This window comes from Maniola jurtina, chromosome 11, assembly GCF_905333055.1.
Source record: "Maniola jurtina chromosome 11, ilManJurt1.1, whole genome shotgun sequence".
NCBI lineage: Eukaryota > Metazoa > Arthropoda > Insecta > Lepidoptera > Nymphalidae > Maniola > Maniola jurtina.
In genome coordinates this window covers 722,080-745,599 of record NC_060039.1, presented here as the reverse complement: position 1 = coordinate 745,599, position 23,520 = coordinate 722,080, and the positions used below count along the sequence as shown (strand labels likewise).

Here is a 23,520-nt window from a genome sequence, read left to right as displayed (position 1 = left end):
CTGAAGGATCGCTCCACAGAGACGTTTAAATAAATAGAATAAGCGCTGCAGCCTAATTAATAAATTAATTGTAAAAGAAGCTTTTATAGTAGCCATTTTAAATGCAGTAGCCATGTCATGGTGACACTTTGAATGGCTTATCATAATTAAATGTCTGTGCTTTTTTTTTAATAACTAAATGGGCTTGCGCTTGACTGCAATCCAAACAGATGATGCAGCCTAAGCTACTAACCGTTGATGAGTTCCCTAGTCAGGAGCCAGCTCTGAGTGCAGCAACTATGTCAAGGTAAAAATAAAACCTACTATCACAATAAAATGCATATCGAGACCGCGTATCATCAGTATGTTATGACTACGAATCATCACCCGCGTCGGCAATTCGTTCGTAATATCTGGACAAGGCCTGAAACTAATCGAAAAAGACAAATTAGGTACCAACCTTCCTCGTCCCGTGCGAGATATGAACGACTAGCTCATCAGTATCACAGATAGGGTAGGGCTGACCATTGCGCTGGAAGCAGTGCACCGTGAAGCACATCGTCTCGCCCACTGGTTGTGGCTCCTCCCAGCCCCATTCTACCTGTGGAACAGCCCTGACTCATTGACCTTTGGTGTGTACAAGGTGTGAAGTAGATGGGTATGTGAGACTGTGACGAGAAACGTTTTGACTAATAAACTTTGAATTTATTCGCAAAAAGTGAGTTTTAACAGTTTTTTAAAACTTTGGCTTTCATCTAAGAGGGTCAATATGGACTTATTACTATAGTACGCGACAGGTTGAGCTCGCAATCGGGGATTGAGGCGTGGGGCACACCCCACATACACGCACGTCACCCGCGCTCGTCCGCATCGGGTAAGCCGCTTGTTTCTGAAATAGCTAACCCAACTTTATAAGCTTCTAGCTACAGTACGCGACGTGTTGAAATGGCGATCTGGGGAGAACGCTCCGCACACCCGCACAGCCCGCAGGGGATGAAAAGATATTCAGGATGATAATATCAATAATCAGATGGCTCGTTATAAAGCTACATATTCATGGTAAACTTTTGTTTCAAAAAAAAAATACCAGTACACATTGGCTCAGAAAGTGGCAAGGTGTATTCAAGATGGTTCAACGGGTTAACGTGTAAACGCGGTTTGCAAATTGCGCCGAGTTCTAATGACCGCTGTTCCTTCGCCGTGTGTGAACCATCTGTGAACGGCTGAGGACATCTATCCACACTTTTGCTTACACTTCACGGGCGATTGTAGAGCGAGCATTTGAAATATCAAAACACAATATACAAATATGTATGGGAAATTATAATATAGATTTATATAGATTTTGAAAATTCTTTCACCAGTAGAAAGCTACAATATTCCTGAGTGACATAGGCTATATTTTTTTTTTAAATCTTTATTTTGAGAGATTATTCGCTGGACGAATATGCCTCTCTATATAGCTGCAATATAGTGCATTCTAAATCAAAATTAATCTAGATTAAAATCTAGCCAGTAATCATCTTATATACCTACTTACATATGAAAGAAGGAATAGGATTGGCATCGAGAGAAAAGACAGAAGTTATTGTTGTCTTTTCTCGATGCCAGCTATATTTAAAAAAAATTAGAGATCCCTACAAAAACTTTAATAAGCTACAGGTCGCTAGTATTATACAATAAAAACGGACTGACTGACTGATCTATCAACGCACAACTCAAACTATTGGACGGATCGGGTTTAATTCGGCATGCAGATAGTTACTCGCATTACGACATATACAGGTTTTTGAAAATTCAACGCCTAGGACCTGATTGCACTTCGTGGCTCAAAATATTAAAACAACGTGGTTTCGAATTCACAGGACTGATTTAATTATTTTTTAAAGCACAGAAAAGAATTTATAGTACTGACAGCTCAGTTTTTTATGACAACAAGAAAAAACAAGGCACACATAGTTAAAATAACGAGTTGTTCATTTGCTCCACACTTTTGTCAGGCGATCGTCTTGAACAGGACCCTAGGGGGTGTATACAGGTAATTTCTGCCAATCGGCTGTGAATCGGCCGCGCTGTTTAAGACTAATAGTAGACTAATAGACAAGATGAAGGTAATGAAAACATATTATCGTTAAGGAAGTTATGGATGAACAGGTCGGAGTGCGAGGTTAGTGCGGTACATATAACTCGGTCGCGCTAAGTTTGCACCTCGCTGGAATGCGGCGCCTCCCCCACTTCCTCCTCGCTCACCTCCCCGCGGTCGTCGTGTCGCATACCGTAGGCACGTAAACGTCAGTGTGATGTAAACGACGCGAGGTGCAAACTTAGCTTGAGCGAGTAGTAGTTAGTAGCGCGTATGAGGCACCTTACAGCTCGGCGGGTGCAGGTATTTCCCCGTGACGTACTGCAGCAGCGAGTGCTTGGCCTCGGGCGCCAGCGACGGCTGCGTCATGGCGGCCAGCGTCACCAGCCCGCACACCGAGATCGACACCACCAGCATGCCGCCTGAGGACACAGGTTACACTACAAAAACCGGCCAAATGAGAGTCAGACTCGCGTACCGAGGGTTCCGTATTCGGGTATTTTTTCAGACATTTTGCACGATAAATCAAAAACTATGATGCATAAAAATAAATAAAAATCTGTTTTAGATTGCACAGATAAAAGCCATTTCATATGGTATCTATCCCACTTGTCATATTTATCTCACTTTAAAAATTAAAAATACTTATTATTTATTTGTTCATGAACACGTTTTAATTTTTTTTGTGATGTAACCACAAATTCACGGTTTTCGGATTTTTCCCTTTACTTGTGCTATAAGACCTACCCATCTGCCAAGTTTTATGATTCTAGGTCAAGGGGAAGTACGGAGTACCCTATAGGTTTGCTTGACAGACACGACAGACGGAGAGACATATATGTACTACAAAATAATCCTATAAGAGTTCCGTTTTTCTTTTTGAGGTACCTTAAATATAAGCAAAACTAGCAAGAAACAGTTAAAAATTATTTTGCTATAATCCGCCAACAATGTTGTTGGCGGATTATAGCAAAATAATTTTTAACTGTTTCTTGCTAAACATGAACTTCCGCAAAGTAACGCCTGATTCTATCCAATATATAAGCAAAACTGCTTACCCCAAGTCCAAGCATCCTGATGCTTGCTGCTCTTAACGACAGCGCTCCACAAATCAGACTTGAGGGTCTGCAGCGCCTCCTTGCCCGTGGGCAGGCTCTGGCGCGCCGCCGACCACGCGTTGAAGTCCTTGGGGTCGATGACGTGGCGCGCCGTCGAGTCCTCCAGCCAGTACACATCTTCTAGGGAGGAGACATCCAGACTAAGTAATCTGAGAAAGATACATAGAACCTGTAAATAACAAATAAATCATCATAAACGGTATTCTGAAGGCCTTATCTGACAAACTAGATAATCCATTTATTGATTTATTGAGACACTGGGTTGGTTTGCACATGCATAATGTCTCATGGGTACGAACCTAGACAAAATAGATAACAAACAAAACAACCTATTTACTAACATAGTCATAAGCAATTAATTTAATTACTAACAAAATGATAATAAATGCCACAATATGATTATATTATAAACTCATCGCCGGCTCACTTCTAAACACGGGTCTCCTCTCAGAATGAGAAGGGTTTAGCCATAGTCCACCACGTTAGTTCAAGTGCGGATTGGCAGACTTCACACACCTTTGAGAACATTATAGAGAACTATCAGGCATGCAGGTTCCCTCACGATTTTTTTCTTCGCCGTTAAGGTAAGTAAGGCCAAGTAATATTTAAATGCCCAAAACGAGAATAACTTCGAAAATTTGAGGGAGAGCGTGGCCGGGAACGGACGCCCGACCTCTCGAGTAGGAGACCGATGTCTTGCCTATCACCACTCGATGCCATAAGGATCTGGCTCTAAAAATGAAGCTACTACAGGAATAAGCCAGAGCGGCAATACAATTTTTGCGCGAAAGCTCGCGGGAGCATTCGGATTTATTTTTACGACCTCCTCGCGAAAACATCGCGAAATGAGACGTTAAATACGTAATGTATTTTCATATAAATGTTGAAAGTGTGTCGTAAAAAGACGCGGAGAAGTATACTTGAATCGTAGTAAATATGAATTGTAAAAGGTCAGATATTGCTAATAAAACCATACAGTGCAAGTTTTTTTTTTTTGTAAAATAAACAAACTAAGTGCTTAGGTGAAAGAAAACATTGTGAGGAAACCTGCACACCTCAGAGTTATAATAATGTTCTCAAAGGTGTGTGAAGTCGGCCAATCCGCACTAGGCCAGAGCGTTAGACTATGGCCAAAGACCCGTGCTCTGTGGTCAACCAACGAGACGGGTTGATCATAAAATCAGGATAATCAAGAGAAACCTGTGTTTATCGAGCTTACCAATTTTTCGTAAATATGTTGTTTCCTTTTGTATAAAGTGTGTAAGACTACAGACAAATGTAGCGTTATAATATTTCGTGAGTGGTCTTCTATTTATCGAACTACAACAGCATTTTTAGGATTCCGTAGTAAATAAGGAACCGTCCATCCGAATGTCTGTCCTCCGTCCGCGGTTTAGCTCAAAGACTTTAAGTATTAAGGTCTAGAAAGCTGTAATTTGTGTCCTAAGCGAATTACGATTGACACGAGTGCAGACACCGGTGTTCTTTGGAACACATCGTTACTACGAAGCGCCCCATCTAGTGGAACATTTATATCGCTGGCTACAGGTCATTGAAATAAACAAACCCCGCTCAATTCCGCCTCGCCCCTGGATATAGCATCGGCAACAATACCGCCCGCCTCATCCGCAATTCCGCCCGCGGCCGCCATTGTGCGGAATATTTCATCCCTTTGTCCGCCACTAATGAGAACTTTTAATAAATACTGCATTCATTCACAATAAACTGTTTCTCTTAACTTTTGGGTTAATCACGTCGTCTATACAATGAACCAAATTAATCTACGCGAAAGTGTGTCCGTCTGTCTGCTAGCTCTTCACGGCCTAACAGTTTCGCCGATTTTATTGTTTTACAAATTACAGTTAGCTTACTTCCCAGGGTACATTACAGGGTACATAGGGTACTTTTTATCCCGAAAAATAAAACGTCCCCACTGGGTTCTTAAAGGCCCATCCGTTTAAACGATTTATATGAAAAGCACAGAGGTCGCTTGCGTCACGGAAATTAACATAGGTAACTTTTTATCCGGAAATGGAAAGAGTTCCCACAGGATTTTTGAAAAAAACCTAAATCCACGCGGCCATCACCTAGTTTGCTATAACCCCCCCTATAGCTATAGCGATTTAGCGATAGTTCCAATGTCGCGTAGAAATAGATTAGGGACTAGGGTTATGGGGTTAATGAAACTTCCATACCCTTCCAAGTTAGCCCGCTTCCGTCTTAGACCGCATCATCACTTAGGTACCTCCAGGTGCGATCGCAGTCAGTCAAGTGTTAACTTTTACTTATAGGAATTTGGATTTCAAAAAAGTGCGAGTAAGACTCGCGCACCGAGGGTCCCGTACTCGGGTATTTTTTCCGACATTTTGCACTATAAAGCAGACAGACAACAAGGGTAGTAGGTACAACAAATCCTATAAGGGTTCCGTTTTACCTTCTCAGGTACGGACCCCTAAAAAATAACCCTTTAGAGCACAGCAATTGGCTTAATTAATTTGAAGCATTGAGCGTTAACGGATTATCTCGTCGCGAATGAAGCAGATTGAATTACGTGATTACGTCCGTCAAGTGTCCAGCCGTCCCCAAAATCTGCTTACGTGAAACGAATTGTCCGCATAAAGGCTTAACTGAAAAGATTTCAGTGTCAAACTTTAGCTGGAAATATATTTAGCGTTCCATTTCATTCATTTTATCTTTGACAGGTTTCCGCTCGACTTATGTGGAATGGCTAACCTTGAAACGATTTGGCAAGACCATATTATCGATACGAACTACGACCTTGTCAGAAGACCATGTCTGAGTGTATTTAAATGCATGGTATGTTTTTAAGGCTCTATACCTCAAATGGAAAAACGGAACCAATATAGGATCACTTTGTTGTCTGCCTGTCTGTCTGTCCGTCTGTCGTATCTGTCAAGTTAGGTAGGTCTTGTAGCAGAAGTAAAGGAAATAATCCGAAAACTGTTAACTTGTGGTTACATCACAAAGAAAATATTAAAATGTGGTCATGAATAAATTAATAATAATTAGTACTTTCAATTTTCAAAGCAAGATAACTATACCAAGTGGGATATCATATGAAAGGTTTTAAAACCTGTAGGTACATTCTTCAACAGATTTTTATTTATTTTTACGCATAATTTTTTTTTTATTTTATCATACAAAATGTCAAAAAATATCCGAGTACGGAACTCTCGGTGCGCTAATTTCACAAAATGGCGCTTCAAGCCAGACTTTTATCTCAAAAAAAGAGAAGTCATGCATGGCTTGCGAAAACTAACACATTACAAGCTCAATTTAGCTAATAGTAGATACTAATAGCTTAAAGGGATTAAAGCTATTGTGCTTGCAAGAGCAAAAGGTGTAATGGCCGACTATCCAATTATGTTGGCGGATTATCTTACATATTTAATGTACGATCGATTTATGAACTCAAAGTTTAAGCCTAAAGTGCCTCGATTGAGCAGTTAACGTTCAACAGCTTAATGGTAAAATAGATGGACCGTAATTTGAATTACTATACAGTAAATCTAATCCATACGAAACCTTTTGGTCTGGTGGGAGTCTTCGGCCATGGCTAGTTACCACCCGACTGGCAAAGCCGTATCGCCAAGCGATCTTGCGTTCCGGTACGATGCCGTGTAGAAACCGAAAGAGTATGAAAACTGCCATACCCCTTCCAGGTTAGCCCGCTTCCTTCTCAGACTGCAGCATCACTTACCACCAGGTGAGATTCCAGTCAAGGGCTAACTTGTATCTGAATTTAAAAAACCATATCCATATAAATATTACGTATAAATGTGAAATGGTGTCTGCCTGCTAGCTTTTCATCCACAGTTTAAATTTTAACGTTTGGTACAAGAATAGCTTGAATCCCAGGGAAGGACATAGGCTAAGTCGATACGTAACGATAACGTTACGTAATTAATTATCACCACTATATCGTACAAAAACAATTTCGACCATCAAAAGGAAGGGTTCCTTTCGGCATTGCCGTAGTCGGGTAAAAAGAGTACAATAATGTACTTACTTTGAATAAATGATTTTGATTTTGACTAAGATTTTAGCATTAAGGTTAGGATTTTGGTCCCGAAAAATCAAATATCCCACGGTATTTTAAAAAAACCTAAATTCACATGGACGAAATTGTGTAATTAGTACCGACAGAGCTTGCACCTGAACACAGACAGGAATTTTTAAAAACCTAATTCTCGGACGAAGTTGCAGGCATCATCTAGTCAATCACACTAATATTATAAAGGCGAAAGTTTGTATGTGTAGGTATGTGTGTATGTATATATGTGTGTGTATGTTTGTTACTCCTTCACGCAAAAACTACTCGACATATTTGGCTGAAAGGAATGGAGATAGATAATACCCTGGATAAGCACATAGGCTACTTTTTATCCCGGAAAGTCAAAGAGTTCCCACGGGATTTCGAAAAACCTAAATCCACGCAGACGAAGTCGCGGGCGTCAGCTAGTAAAATATATAAAAAGAAAACTCCTAACTCATAGGCCGGACTTTTCGAAATTCCCCCGGAATAAAGGGAATTTATATTTTCGCCGAGTGAAGATGCGGGTTAAATCACACTAATCACACTAATATTATAAAGGAGAAAGTTTGTGTGTAGGTATGTGTGTATGTATACAGGGTGGTCAAAAAGTCGTGGATCAAACGAAATAGGGAGATAGAGGAGGTCATTTCCAGCAAAAAATATTTCTACAGCATGGCCATATTTAAATTGCCCTAAGAGTTATGAATATTTTTGGGTTTTTTAACAAAATACCAGATTCTCTTACAATTAGACTAATTAAAAAAAAATGAGATAATAAACAATAAAACAAACGATGCTGTGTCATTACTAGATAATGTATCAGCACTACAAACCTTCTATTGAGGCTCTGGCTACCAAATTACAAGAGCAATTAATTTTTTTCCAAAACTTTTAAAGCGTTACCAAAAATTAAATGTCACTTTAAAAGCGCACTGTGAAAAAAAAATGTACTACGGAAAAGTGACCCTGTATCAGAAAAACTTGCTGATTTAATGCCAATTTAAATAAGGTATAACACATTACTCTTTGTTTCGTAATTCTGGTATTATAATCGTTTTTTTAAATCAAGGTGCAAATTTCAGTAGATTAGTTTAATTCAAAATAATTTTGAAGACTATTATGCTGCTAGTTAAACTGCTAGTTTTTTGTACGTTGCAATGCTAGAAATATCACTGTGCTTGTCACACTTAAAATTTGTGAAAAGAACAGAAACTCTTCACTACCACCACGTGCCAGAACTACCCAGAACGCCCTCTTTTCTAGGAAACAAAAGGATAAAAAAACTATGCCTCTCTTTTACATCCTTCCTTATTCCAACAATGCAAATAGAAAGGATGATTAGTGTGAACGAGAGGCATAGTTTCTTTATCCTTTTGTTTCCTAGAAAAGATGAACTACTTGCAAGACGGGCGTTCTGGGTAGTTCTGGCACGTGGTGGTAGTGAAGAGTTTCTGTTCTTTTCACAAATTTTAAGTGTGACAAGCACAGTGATGTTTCTAGCATTGCAAGGTACAAAATACTAGCAGTTTAACTAGCAGCATGATAATCTTCAAAATTATTTTGAATTAAACTAATCTACTGAAATTTGCACCTTGATATGAAAAAACGATTATAATACGAGAATTACGAAACAAAGAGTAATGTGTTATACCTCATTTAAATTGGCATTAAATCAGCAAGTTTTTCTGATACAGGGTCACTTTTCCGTAGTACATTTTTTTTTTCACAGTGCGCTTTTAAAGTGACATTTAATTTTTGGTAACGCTTTAAAAGTTTTGGAAAAAAATTAATTGCTCTTGTAATTTGGTAGCCAGAGCCTCAATAGGAGGTTTGTAGTGCTGATACATTATCTAGTAATGACACAGCATCGTTTGTTTTATTGTTTATTATCTCATTTTTTTTTAATTAGTCTAATTGTAAGAGAATCTGGTATTTTGTTAAAAAACCCAAAAATATTCATAACTCTTAGGGCAATTTAAATATAGCCATGCTGTAGAAATATTTTTTGCTGGAAATGACCTCCTCTATCTCCCTATTTCGTTTGATCCACGACTTTTTGACCACCCTGTATATGTGTGTGTATGTTTGTTACTCCTTCACGCAAAAACTACTCGACATATTTGGCTGAAAGGAATGGAGATAGATAATACCCTGGATAAGCACATAGGCTACTTTTTATCCCGGAAAATCAAAGAGTTCCCACGGGATTTCGAAAAACCTATATCCACGCGGACGAAGTCGCAGGCATCAGCCAGTTTTAAGTAACAGAAAAAATTAATAATTTTTTCGCGGTTTTATCTAAATGATTATAATATATATTTACTTCCTATATCTTCCAGATAAATGTGTCTATTTACTTTACCTTGAAATTAAAATCTCTACCACACAAATTCTTTGCACGTTCCTACTTTAATTTGAGCAAAGGCTTTAGCATTTTTCGTTTATGAAATCTTACATAACTCTTGAAGTAAAAGCCGACAAGCGAGAGTTATACGACACTTTCAGCTAAATTTAAAATTTAAAGTACCTGAAATTCCCAAAATTTTTCTTGAATTTCAGCTCCTTACTATCTACCGATAACTTGGATAAATTAGAGTTTAATTTATCCAAGACCGATAACTACAACCCGCTGCGGGTGAGCGCGGGTGTGCGGGGCGTCCCCCAGCCTCATACCCCGATTGCCATCTCAACCTGTCGTGTGCTATACGTCTAGGGTGTTTATGGTCTACAGCAATATTGGACTTGCTCGTAGGTATCTCCAGTTGTTATAATTAGGTAGGGACGTTAAAAATTTAAATTATTAGTGGCAAACTAACATAAAAAGAAATAATTTGTCACAAAAGGTTTTCATAACATGTAAGTATTAGAAATTTTAATTTTAAACAACGTCAAAAAACGTGCATTTTCTCTTTTATGACAACATAGTGGACCGTGGAATCGTGTAGGTATAGTAATGAAAAACGTCGCAAACAAATTGGCTTGTCCATCACACGAGGCAATTTCCGGCCATCCCGACAAAACTGAACGCGGCCAAAATATTTAGAATGGCTTTATGCGGCATAACGCTATGTACACCGGATAGCTGATGAAAGCTTTGCCGAAATATAAATACAAACAAAAACTCCACTTCTGTAATTACCATTACCTACCATTGAGTATAGGTATTTGATCTAAAAAAAAAAATCATAGGAAACGCGGTCTACACCTACAAATCTACATAATACGAGAGACGAGATAATAACAACTATCACTCATCGGATATTTTTTATGAATTCATCACCATCATCATGATTTATCATTACAATTCCGCAATGTAACGTTGAAATCTATAGAGCGCACTTTGACTTTACTTAGACTTAAGTTTCAGTTAAACGAGACAGATTTATGCCAGCGGTATAGCGCTGTCTCGTTTTAACAGTGTCTTAACGCGGCAGTCTCCGTTTTCGTCGATACTAAAGTTTACTAAAAAGGAAATAAATTAGGAACGCATGGATCGAAAAATTTGAAATTAATATATAATATTTTTCATTATATCCCCTTGGATTTGGTCCGATAAAAACATGATTGGACAAACTTTCCTCGATAGAAAAAAAATCAGAAGTTTGGTCTAAAACCTTAGACTTTTGGGTTTTTCTCTTTAATGACAAAGCTCTTAAAGACGTAACTTTCACCATAGGTGTAAAACAATCAAATAAATAATTCGGTCCGATCATTTCACAGTAAGTGCTATATTTCAAATTATATTCTAAATTATTTGATTTCACGCTTTCATCGCTTATTCTCTTCAAATCGCGTACAGAGCGAGTACAAAGAATTTTCGACCCTATTGTTGAGTGTTATGGACCGTAATTACGTTATCTTGTCAGTCATACCCGTCGCCTCAGCGCGGTAAGACCTGTATCGGGTTTCATAAGCATTTTGTCTGGTGGAATGTCGTAAGAATGCCATAGAGTAGTAAATTAAGTACTAGGTTATAAAGTATATTTAATTAGGATTTTTCTAGATTTTAAGATAAGTTGATATTGTGCATTTATTATATTAAAAAATAATTTAAGTTTAAAAAGATTTCAGTAAATATTAGATTGCAGTGTAGTGAAACTAATATTTGGTCACTATGGACCAGGACTTATAATTTGAAAATAAAAATAAATAGACCAGGTGTTGTGGCGCTCTTTAGGGAAGGCCTATATCTAACAGTGCACATCCACAGGTTGATAATGATGATGATGATGATGATGATGATCATGACGATTATGAAAATGACATCCGCTTTCAAGTCCGAGATGTTTCCAAGGTTATCCAAAGGCTTATAATTATTATTTTCTTCACATCCTATGCAATGACATCATTAATTAGGGCTCCGTACCTCAAAAGGAAAAAGGAACCCTTATAGGATCACTTTGTGGTCTGTCTATCTGTCTATCTCTCTATATGTCTGTCTATCTATGGAGACCACGTATAAGCAAGTGTAATGTGGGATACCCTCCAGCACGTTGGACTGATGGTATAAAGCGGCTGGCGGGAAGTGGCTGCATGAGGAAGGCTTAGGACCAGGTGTGGTGGCGCTCTTTAGGGAAGGCCTATGTCCAATAGTAGACATCCACAGGCAGGTAATGATGATGATGATGATGGTCATGATGATTATGAAAATGACATCCAATTTCAAGTCTCAAATGTTTCCAAGATTATCCATGGTGTTATAATTAATATTTTCTTTACTTGCTATGCAATGATATCATTCATTAGGGTTCCGTAGGAAAAAAGAGAACCCTTATAGGATCACTTTGTTGTCTATATGTCTGTTTGTATGTCCAAATGTCAAGAAAACCTATAGGGTACTTCCTGTTGACCTAAAATCATGAACTTTGGCAAAAACCATGAATTTATGGTTTCATCACAAAAAAAATGTGTTTCAGCTTTCAAAGTAATATAACTATATCAAGTGGGGAATTATATAAAAGGGCTTTACCTGTACATTTTAAAATAGTTTATTTATTTATTTTTAAGCATAATAGTTTTTGATTTAACGTGCAAAATGTCGGAAAAAATACCCTAGTACAGAACCCTTGGTGCGCGAGTCTGACTCGCACTTGGCCGGTTTGATATGTATATACGTCACTTAGTATTACAAGTCAATAATAAGTTTGACCAAAAATTGTGGTGTCGTAAATGTTTTAAAGATACAAAAATAAGTATGCATCTTATTCAATATCCTTCAACTTAGACTTTATTATCTCAGCCAAAAGTTGAACACGTGCAAAGCAAAATTTCATACCTACTTTTTGTAATAAAGCTAGTCCAATTTACAAGAAATAAAAGATCCTATTGTGTTTGCCTTTGTCAATACAAAGGATCTTAATGGCTTTTGTGTTCTCACTCACTTAGACTAACACTGATATATCGGTGTTAAAATATTTGTTGTAAAACTTACCTTATGCAGTTACTTTTAAAGTATACATCAAATTGTTATTAAGATGAGAGTTACTTCGTTTTGGAATGTCAAATTAGTGTATCTATTTTTCTGACTGATTTTATTGTTTTGAATCGAAATGTAAGAAAATTAATAAAATCTAACTACTGAAATCGTTTGTTCATAGCTTTCATTAGTCCGTGAGAAGTTTTGTTGTACGATAATTTGGTCAATTCCAGATCCAATGTCTCAAAATCCTGTCTTAGTACGGTCTACGTTATAGAGAGAATCTATTGCACCTTTTCAAACTTCAAAATCACCACCAGGCTCAGACTCTGCATTGTATTAGTAAGTCGCAGTACTATTTTGGACCGAGCGAAGTAAGGTCTTCAAGCCTACCTAAGGGGTAGGCTTGAAGAGGGTAGCTCAAAGCTTCTGAATTAGAGAACATAATTACTACAAATTTAAATTTTTTAAATGTAAATCAATGGCCCGAATCTAAAAATAACAAAAGAGCTGTAAAATATTATGATCTCATTGTTGACTTACGTAAGGTAACCATATTGAATAAACGAAAACGAGGATTATAAACAAAACAGCTTTTTATACAAACGAAATATTTTATAATGTTATCCTGTTATGGCTGCAGGTGCATATAATACCTTTCAGGTGTTTTTGCACCCCTAACGCTTGTAAAATATTTTTTTACTGTGAATGTTTTGATAATATAGAACAATAGGATTTTACGACCCCGGTCATTAGCGAAATGTAATAAACAGTAACTTGTATGATATCGGTGCTAACTATAGTTTCATTGAATTACTCATTACTTCCAGGACTTAATTTGTACATGATGATTGTGGAAAGAGTTATTGAGATATAAAAATAAGATATAGAATTAAATTTACCTATAAGATGTAAGTAAATATGAATGATGGTATTATTATTATCAACTAGTAACAATTTAAGAAACTTGGACTTGTCCGTACTATATATAATCTTTCATCCTTATGAAGTATCTTTTTCAAGGCCAAGTTTAATGGTCACCACATTAATGGTCAAATCTGGCAGATAGGTTTATATTGAGAACGTTAACGTGAAATAGACCTTAGCAGCCTTGTTTTATAGCTCAAGTTAATCCATTCACGTATAGCCATCCAGACAGAACCAAAAATTAAAATCGGTGTTATTGAATTTGGAACCTTAAATTAAGGTAGTTTAGGTTCATTTTAATCTGATGTTACTGTGTTTAGACGATCTAATTCTACGAAATTTGATAAAATGTTTCACTGCGGTTTTAGCAGGTAGGTAATTATGCTCCGAGTCTCATTATGTATTGTACAAGTTTTTACAACGTTGATTGAATGGTATTGGACCTAAACAGCCTTATTTTAAAGCTCAATTTCGTCCATACATCTACAGCCAGTGGTGTGAACGGAAACATTGAAATTTCAAATTCATCCGCGTGTATTTAGGTTTTTAAAGATCCCGTGGGAACTGTTTGATTTTCTGAGATAAAAAGTTGCCTATGTCAATAAGAGGAATGCAAGCTACCTCAGTACCAAATTTCACACAAATCGATTTAGCGCATGGGTTTTTAGGAATCCCGTGGGAACTCTTTGATTTTCCGGGATAAAAAGTAGCCTATGTCCGTCCACGGGATATAAGCTAATCCTGTACCAAATTTCATCAGAATCGGTTTGTTCGGCCGTGAAAAGGTAGCAGACAGACAGACAGACACACGTTCGCATTTATAATATTAGTATGGATTAGTATGGAAGTATGGATTTCGGTGCTAAGTAATTTAGGTATAACCGAACCAGAAAGTAAAATCGGTGATATTGAATTTGTGACCTTAAATCAAGGACATTTAAGTCCATTTTAATCTGAAGTAAACCCCTATACACACATATACGTAAAACACGCAGGTTGTAAAAGATACCTGATATCATGATTGTAAAGAGATGAATCTAAACTAAAAACAATAGGCATTAGCTATTTCTTGTTAGGTAAGGGTACAAAGCAATAAAAGTATTTAAACTATTGATTGTAAATAATATTCAAATCATTTTAATCAGTAACTAGGGAACACTGTTCACTGTTTACTATTTAATGCCAAGTGGCATCAGTGTGGATTAAAAAAGTATATAAAACAACATTTTACTTGTAAAAATAATTTTACGTACATGCAATCTTAACGCGTGTGAACATGAACTTAGCGATGTCGAATGCAGTCGATTCTGATGTTATATGTAAATACTGCAGTAAAGTACGTAGATAAAAATGCAGAAGCGATGCGATACTGATTAATCTACACTGTGGCGATTCGCAACCGGTTCAGGGGCGTCTAAGAGAGATGCCGATACAATGTGTATCGCCATCTCTAGATTTGAAATTATACCTGGTATACCTAGGGCCCTTAAGTCAGAGCAAAGACAAAGTGCGCTCTATAGATCTTAGCCTGAGGATTGAAACCCGGCCTCCCGGCTGAAAGGCCGACCTCAACCAGTATCACCTGTGTATTCACCCGTTTTTCGACGTTTATTCACTACAAATATTATAAATAAGAATGTGAGTTTGTTTGTTGGTTTGTCCTTCAATCACGTCGCAACGGTGCGACGGATCGATGTGATTTTTGTATGGCTATAAGATCTGGAGAGTGACATAGCATAGGCTACTTTTTATGCCGGAAAATCAATGAGTTCCCATGGGATTTTTAAAACCTAAATCCACGCGGACGAAGTCGCGGGCATCAGCTAGTTTTCTAATATTTGGATTCATTAATAAGCTTTTCAAATATAAGACTTCCAAGTTGAGTGCGGTGCGCGATGATTTGTGGCCGCTGAAGACATTATCCCGCAAGCTGCGGCGGCTGACTCGGCAGGATGTTATTTACTACCCTCAATTTCACCACCATTCATCTTCACGTTAAATCGCTTAACGGGTTAGTCTTTTGGATTTACTATTTACCTTTGTGTAGCGTCGACTGTTTTCTCAAATCAACGTCAGAATCACAAACAATATTAATCATCGATGTACATGGATGGGCCCTTCGAAGATAAAAAACGCGCTCAAAAAGTCAAGAGAATTTGCAAAAGTCTCTTGACTTTGTCAATGACGATGACGTAAGATTCAAGCGTATTTTTGCGGACGTAATTGTATGGGAAAGGCTAATCCATATAAATCGATGATATTAATATATCCTCATATTAGGTGCCTGGTGCACTTCGACCGCCCGTTGTACCAGATCCTTTTTTCCACACACATGCAAGCTGTGGAATCAACTTCCAGCGACGGTGTACAACATCGGGTTATTCAAGAGGCGGACCGACAAATTCCCGAAAGGCCAGCAACGCATCGGCGGTTCCTCTGGTGCTGCAAATGTTCATGTGATCCGCCTGCTCGTTTGCTCGCTATTGTTTATTAAAGACCAAAATATTAAAAGATTTGTCCTGACTGACTGACTGACTGACCTATATCAACGCACAGCCGACAAAAGAGTCCGTCGTAAAGTCGTCAGTTTAGTAAGATTTTGAAAAGGGCAATCTTGGTAAAGATCTTCAATCTTGGTAAAGTCTTGTGGTGTGGCACTAAATTTTCCTCTACATTTGATCATTACCAACTAAACGAAGATTCTCCTTAAACAAAAAAAAAGTAAGGCAAACAAAAGATAATAATATAGGGTAAAATAAAAAAAAGCCAAGCTAAAGCGTTATAGAAGGCAGCATTTGAAACGTACGGGTACAGCATTCATGACGTTATATGCGGTAATGAGTCCGTATCAACCTCGTGAAACGGCACTAGGCACTGTTTTTTAATGGCGCTACTTTAGAGAGTATTCGCTATATTTTGCTAAATTAAATATCTGAATAGCTCTACAATTTTCTCAAAGATGTGTCAAGGGGCGGACCAACAAATTCCTGAAAGGCCGGCAACGCATTGGCGGTTCCTCTGGTGCTGCAAATGTTCATGGCCTCGAATAGCTTGGATTTGGCGCGGATTGGAAGTGCGGATGAGTTTTTTTTATCGGTATTTTCACGGACTCGGATCGGTGAGTGCATAACCGTTCTAAGTCTGAGCAAAGTCAAAGCGTCACTCACTTGGAGTACGCGTGCTGCAGCTTGTGCGTGGCCAGCCACTGGCGCAGCACCAGGCGCTGCTGCAGCACGTGCGCCGCGCGCCGCAGCCGCCGCTCCTCCGCCGCCGGCAGCTCCGGCAGCCGCTCCATGTTTTCCGGCGACCCGCAACCGGACAGCGTGGATATACCTGTGGACAAAATTATTTCTATTGTGAGATGTGCTTGGCGACAATCATGAAGAAACAGAGCAATGGTGAGGTCTAGGTTGGAGCGCGCTCACCTAGAAGATGCCTATTTTCTCTTACCTTGAAGTCAAGTTATCCTTGGGAGAAAACACGGATGCCGGAAGGGCATTCCAAGCCTTAGCGGTTCGTATCAGAAACGATGAGCAAAAACGCTTCGTACGAGTAGAATGGATGTCGACTATATAAGGGTGCCAGTGTTCACGGTTTCTCGCTTATCTGTTTTAGAACGGTGAAGGAGGAACAAGGTTTTGAAGGTCCAGAGTACCTACTCTCTCAAAATTTCATAGACGCTGATCGTTCCACGCTGTTGGAAATACGCAGAGAAACTTTTAGTTTTTATAAAATAACAAACGTTTCATACTCGCTGGCTCTTAGACCATAACTTGTATCCGAATAAAAGAATAAAAAACTATAGTCGTTATGGCAGAGCACTCAGTCAGCACGGGACGCGAGTACTCGAACAATAGAGCTTCGCTCTTATAACTAACTATTCAGTTACGTAACTGGCATCCAACTTGGGACTGTGGAAATTATATTATTGTTTTTTATTTAATTGTCTTGCAGCTATTTTAATGCAAAATAATTGCAATTACATAATGAACCGTTCGTTTTGAAAAGAGCCTCCATACTAGTACAGGCACGTTAGACATAAACCTCGAAATTAAATAACGAAGTTTTGATTTTTGGTACAAGTGTTCTTTAGGATCTTAGAAGAATATCCTCAAAAGTCCCCACTCCTAGGCTTCGCAATTATTTAAAAAAATACCGAATTGGAACTTGTTACTAAGAGGGAAGAAAAGAAAATTATTGTATGCTACATGTTTAACTAAGCTATGAGGTAGCTATCACATCCACAGAATTAGGAATCAGCTTTGCTTAGGTATTACTAAGCATGGAGAAAGATCTGTGTGGTTTTGCGTGGTGGTGCTGCGTATTGCTTGCTCTTGCTTGCTCGGTGGCTGGCTTTTCCTGCATGTTTAGCAGTGGGGGGGGGGGGGGGGGGGGGCTTGGGGCTACCGCATGCTGCACGTTGCACCATGCAGGTTTGCCTGTTTCAGTGGATTAAGCTTTTGGTTGCTTATAAGTACATATAACTGCAATTACAGTAGGTAGGTAGGTAATGACTTATGACTCTGTTGTCATTGCGTTGCTAGGCTACTAGAAGGCCTTGAAGGCCTTGGCGGTTAAAGACGCTGCACAATGCCGCTGAAGCACTAATTTTCTTTTCATCAGACCTATTCGAAAAACGAGAATTGGCATTAGGGGATAGCGGGAACATATTAAATCCATTCTGACCAAAATATCACTTTGGTCCCTTGTAACACAAATAAATATTTCCTTTCTTATCTACGTCATAATAGCTATCTGCATGCCAAACAACCCGACCCGTCCAGTTGCAGTAGTTTGAACTGTGCATTGAGAAAACAGTCAGTTAGTCAGTCAGCTTTCTCTTTTATATACATAAATATTTAGAACATAAAGTATCTATAGGTACTTAGCGTACCGTACATAACACGTGTCTCGACTTCAGGGCCATCGGGCGGTTAGTTTAACTTTAAATAGGCCATAACAGCTACAGAACAAGCCCTAACGGCCACTTCCCACGCCATCGTAAACTTCATTTTATGTGCTAGCTTTCTTACTTTTTATGTTAGCTTTTCATTTCAATGCAGTAGTCTTGAGCAAGTATTTATTTTATTTCATTGCAGGATAGGCTTGCGTTTGACGACAGCCATGCCGTTATATTATGACATAACTTTTGCTGCAAAATTTCGTTTAAAAGCTATAATTATTGTGATCGGAGTTTATCATTGTGATCAAATCGGAAATGAAGGGATGAAAGAAGAACAGAGTCACCAGCATAGCTCAACGGGTTAGAGCGTTTGTGCACTCATTCGTGTTCAATTCGTATTTGTTTTCGTCAAAATACGTATAAAATTCATACCTACTTATCCGTATTTTTACGAAACCAAAAGAACCGCCCATGCGCTGCAGCTTTTTTACTTAATTTTTCACCTATCTATAATCTACAAATATTATAAATGCGAAAGTATGTTTGTTCGTCCTTCCTTCATTCCCTAATTAATGGCATAGAGATAATTCAAAGGACGGAGAGTAACATAAGCTACTTTTTATCCCGGAAAATCAATGAGTTTCCGCGGATTTTGAAAAACCTAAATCCACGCGAACGAAGTCACGGGCATCAGCTAGTAATATTGTAAACAAGCTCTGAAAACTGATTAAGTTTTCAAAGTTAATTAAAGGGATCGTCTTGGGGCTCGCGGCACGGGGTGTGCGCGGGAAATGGCAATATGCCGTGCCGGAGCGCACGCGAAGGTAAATGCGTTCGTGCTGGCTTCTAATATTGCCGACCTTCGAACCTTATCGCCAGGTACGAGTGTTAGGTAAATGTATAATGCTACACCCGTATTCAAGCTCAATTTGTGTATTAGGGGCGGACCAACAAATTCCTGAAAGGCCGGCTACGCATCGGCGCGTCCTCTGGTGGTCTGCTAACGTTCATGGGTGGCGATAATTACTTAACATCAGGTGACCAGCCTGCTCCTTTGCTCGCTATTTTTTATTAGGGTTCCGTACCTCAAAAAGAAAAACGGAACCCTTATAGGATCACTTTGTTGTCTGTCCGTCGTATCTGTCAAGAAACCTATAGGGTACTTCCCGTTGACCTAGAACCATGAAATTTAGCAGATAGGTAGGTCTTATAGCACAAGTACAGGAATAAATCTGAGAACCGCGAATTTGTGGATACCTCATTAAAAAAAAAAAACTATACCAAGTGGAGTATCATATGTGACGTGTGTGTGTGAAAAGGCTGTACGTATACATTCTAAAACAGATTTTTATTTATTTTTATGTATGATAGTTTTAGATTTATCGTGCAAAATGTTGGAAAAAATACCCGAGTACGGAACCCTCAGTGCGCGAGTCTGACTCGCACTTGGCCGGTTTTTTTTAATAAAATATTACTTTGAATTGTGTGATTTTAATGAAAACAATAATGTAACAGTAACGTTTTTCCATGCGTGAAAAAAAGATCAGGTTCTTTAAAATTATCACAATTTTAAAGAGTCGGTTTCCACCTAAGCGGAGTGGAGAGGAGATGTGCTCATTCGACCAATAAGATTCTCAATAGATGACGTGAAAAAATAATTGGTTACGTAAATAATAAAATCTGATTGGTTGACTGAACACATCTCCTCTCCGCTTCACTTAGGTGAAAACCGGGCCTAAGCCTAAGTCGCCCAATCAGATTTTTAAAAGATGGCGTGATAATTTTTTCACGTCGTCTTTACTCGGTAGGAACGGCATTCCGAACCAGTGGTAGATTTTTTTGACGATTCAAAAACACTTGTAAAAGTTTAATTGAATAAAAACATTTTGAATTTTGAATTTTACAACCACTCGCACTGCCAAGGTAGAGATCTATTAATTAGAGACAAGTGCTTTCCTGTACACTTTTTCTTTCTTTTTCTTATTGTTACAACTTTCTGGTACAAATAAATAAATAAATTAATAAAACTTGATTGGTCGACTGAACACTTAACTCCATTCCGCTCATGTGGAAACCGGGCCTAAATCAGCAGAACAATAATTATTTTGAAGACAATAAAAACTTCGGTAGAAATAGCCACATTGTTCCATAATGTATGAAAAATTACGAGTATACTAGATTTTCAACAATACAAAACATTCCGTAGGCCGAGGTCTAGTGGGCCGTTGTTTGAGAGAGCGGTCAAGATCGAGAGCTTCCACTCCAGTCTGAGCTTAGCCTTGTGTAGGACTGCTCTGTATAAAGAGCTTCTCAAGTGTGGCCGGGCATAATAGTGGCGCTGAATTAAATATAGACAATACTGCATACTGGAATATTCCAATTATTTTGAGCAAATTCACTAAAGGGTAAGCAAGCTGGAATGTTAATCGGTAGGACATGTTCAATTACCACAAACTCATGGTTTTCAGATTTTTTCCTTTAGGTGCTACCTGCCAAACATGATTCTAGGTCAACGGAAAAGTACCCTATAGGTTTTCTTGACAGACAGACTGACAGACAGACAACAAAGTGAGTCTATAAGAGTTCCGTTTTTCCTTTGAGGTACGGAACCCTAAAAACACAGAAGAATTGAGAACCTCCACCACTTTTTTGTAGTCGGTTAAAAGTTAAAGCTGCTTTGATATGTGTGTTATTGTGATAATATTCGGTCGCCGGTCGGTAAGCGCGTTTGTGTATCAGAAGCTACTACTGCTATGCAGATACCAGAGGTTGCCCGAGCACGGACTCTGGCAGTTTGACAACTCTAACTAATACCTACCTAGTATGGAAAATAAAATAGACTAAAACCGGTCAAGTACGAGTTGGACAAAAAGGGTTCCGTACCCGAAGAGTGCCAACTGCCAATGGGACCCTCCGCTGTCCCTCAGTCTGTCTGTACTCCGTCAGCGGGCTGTATGAACCGTGATAGATAGAGCACGGTAATATAATATTACCGTGGATAGAGTGTTTGAAAATACAGTTTCTATTGCCGTTATAATGTCCCGGCAACTTTAACGGCCAACAACGCGATGCTCAACGGCGTTTCCCGGTAGATGTATCCACGAGCAACGTACAACGGCATTCACAATGCCGTTTGGCGTTAGACAATTTTAACCCCAATTCAACTGGCATTAGACTTTAACCCTTCAAGTATAGCCACTCAGTTTAAAGCGTTAATTATCGCAATAATAATGGCGTTGTTGGGCATTGACGTTAATGTAGCCGTACCTTACAAATAACAAAAATTTCAAAATGGCCGCATTGAAATAAAAAAAAATTGAAATGTACAGTTTTATCTTGTATGGTTCTTGTACATAGTTTAAAAAGTTAAAGCTGCTTTGATGTTATGTGTGCTATGTGACGATATTCCGGCAAGTAAATCCGTTTGTTTGTTAGCAGTCACTGCTATGCAGATACCAGAAGCTCCCCGAGCTCGGATGCTGGCAGGTTGACAACTCCAACTTAATACCTACCTAGCATGGAAATTAACATAGAATAAACCAGTTAAGTGGGAGATGGACTCGCACACGAAGGGTTCCGTACCATTGTACAAGATATAACACTATGTTTACTGTGTAGGGTTCCGTACCCGACGGGTGTGCCAATGGGACTCTATTACTAAGCCTCCGCTCTCCATCAGTCTGTTCGTCCGTCTGCCTGTCAGCGGGCTGTATCTCGTGAACTGGAAATAGGTAGAAAGTTTAAATGTTCAGAGTGTGTACCTATTTCTACTGCCGCTATAACAATAAATAAACATTTCAAAATGGTTCCCATACAAATTAAAAAATCCACCATCTAGGATTTTAAAGTTCTGTACTTTAAGGGTAAAACCCGTCTCGTCCAATTTTTAGGGTTCCGTTGGCACCCTTCGTTTACGGAACCCTAATGAACGAATTCATATCTGATGTCGAGCAAGAATTGGGTCAGATTCAGATACCTATAGGCTTTGGCGAACCTATTGATTTTGGCTAAGCTTTAGAGATGAGGGGTAAGTATTATAGAAGAGGCAATATTCAGTAGGTAAATAATTTATTAAGACGAGCGTCTGACATTTGAGGAAAACGAAGCTTGGAGGAAATTCACCTCACGAATATCGAGTTGTTACAAATTATAATTGAATTGGTTAGAAACCTCAGTACAAACGGGGTGGCTCTAAAATCAATGTTAGAAACTTATAGAAACTTGAAATGACAGTAGATTCGTCATTATGATGTATGACCTTTCTAATACCGGCTTCCCACGGTGCGTGATATTGCGGACGGACGCGGACCAAATCGCACCGACGACGCGGTAGCACCAACGAGAGTATCGACCGTGATAGCGCGGACATGTCGTCGTCATCGTTTGATGCGTGGCTATCTGTGGTCGTCACCCGTGCGTGATAATCCGCAGAATCACGCACCGTGGGAAGCTAGTATTAAACGCCTAAGAAATTTTTTTTGGAAATTCTACCCCTAAAGCGGTTAAAAACGCGGGAGGGGGTATAAAAGTTTGTATGAAAGTTCTCCGTATGAAGTATTTCGATTAAAAATTTTTAGGTACCCATTATAAAATTTATTAGAGACTCTTTTTGTTTGTAATTGATAAGCTCTGAAGTTACTGAACCAATTTTAATTATTCTTTCACCATTAGAAAGCTATTTATCCAAAAGTAACATAGCTATAAATGACATAATAATATGTACCGAGGACGAAGTCTTGAGCAAAAGCTAGTAGCCAGTAAAATAGGACATGTTAAATTAATTCGATTTTGCAGTTCACTCTGCAATCCGTATAGAGCACTCTGCAAACGTCAGCGGGTTTAATGAAAACTTTGTGTTCGAGGAAGCCGACGACGGGCAGACGGGCAGCGGACAGTCAACACGTCTGTCATCCATCCATACTTATATAATATGTATTATAAATACGAAAGTGTGTCTGTCTGTCTGTCAGTCTGCTACCTTCTTACGGCCCAACAGTTTAAGCGATTCTGACGTTTAGTACAGAGTTAGCTTATATC

General features: G+C 38.8%; 1 protein-coding gene and 1 long non-coding RNA gene across 3 annotated transcripts in view; one reads left to right on the top strand and one right to left on the bottom strand.

Moving 5' to 3' along the window:
* The window catches only part of LOC123869378 (apoptosis-resistant E3 ubiquitin protein ligase 1), a 39,032-nt gene that overhangs the window by 6,751 nt on the left and 8,761 nt on the right, over positions 1-23,520 (bottom strand). For both annotated transcript variants that reach the window (XM_045912268.1, XM_045912269.1), the window contains exons 2-5: positions 16,748-16,913; positions 3,121-3,329; positions 2,345-2,484; positions 440-580 (exon numbers count right to left, since the gene is read on the bottom strand). In XM_045912268.1, the coding sequence (XP_045768224.1) occupies positions 440-580; positions 2,345-2,484; positions 3,121-3,329; positions 16,748-16,913 (656 nt within the window). The remainder of the gene's footprint in view (positions 1-439; positions 581-2,344; positions 2,485-3,120; positions 3,330-16,747; positions 16,914-23,520) is intronic.
* Positions 4,364-22,296, top strand: LOC123869408. The gene is made up of 3 exons (XR_006796887.1): positions 4,364-4,440; positions 7,803-7,809; positions 22,236-22,296. It is a non-coding gene; the product is annotated as an uncharacterized LOC123869408 (long non-coding RNA).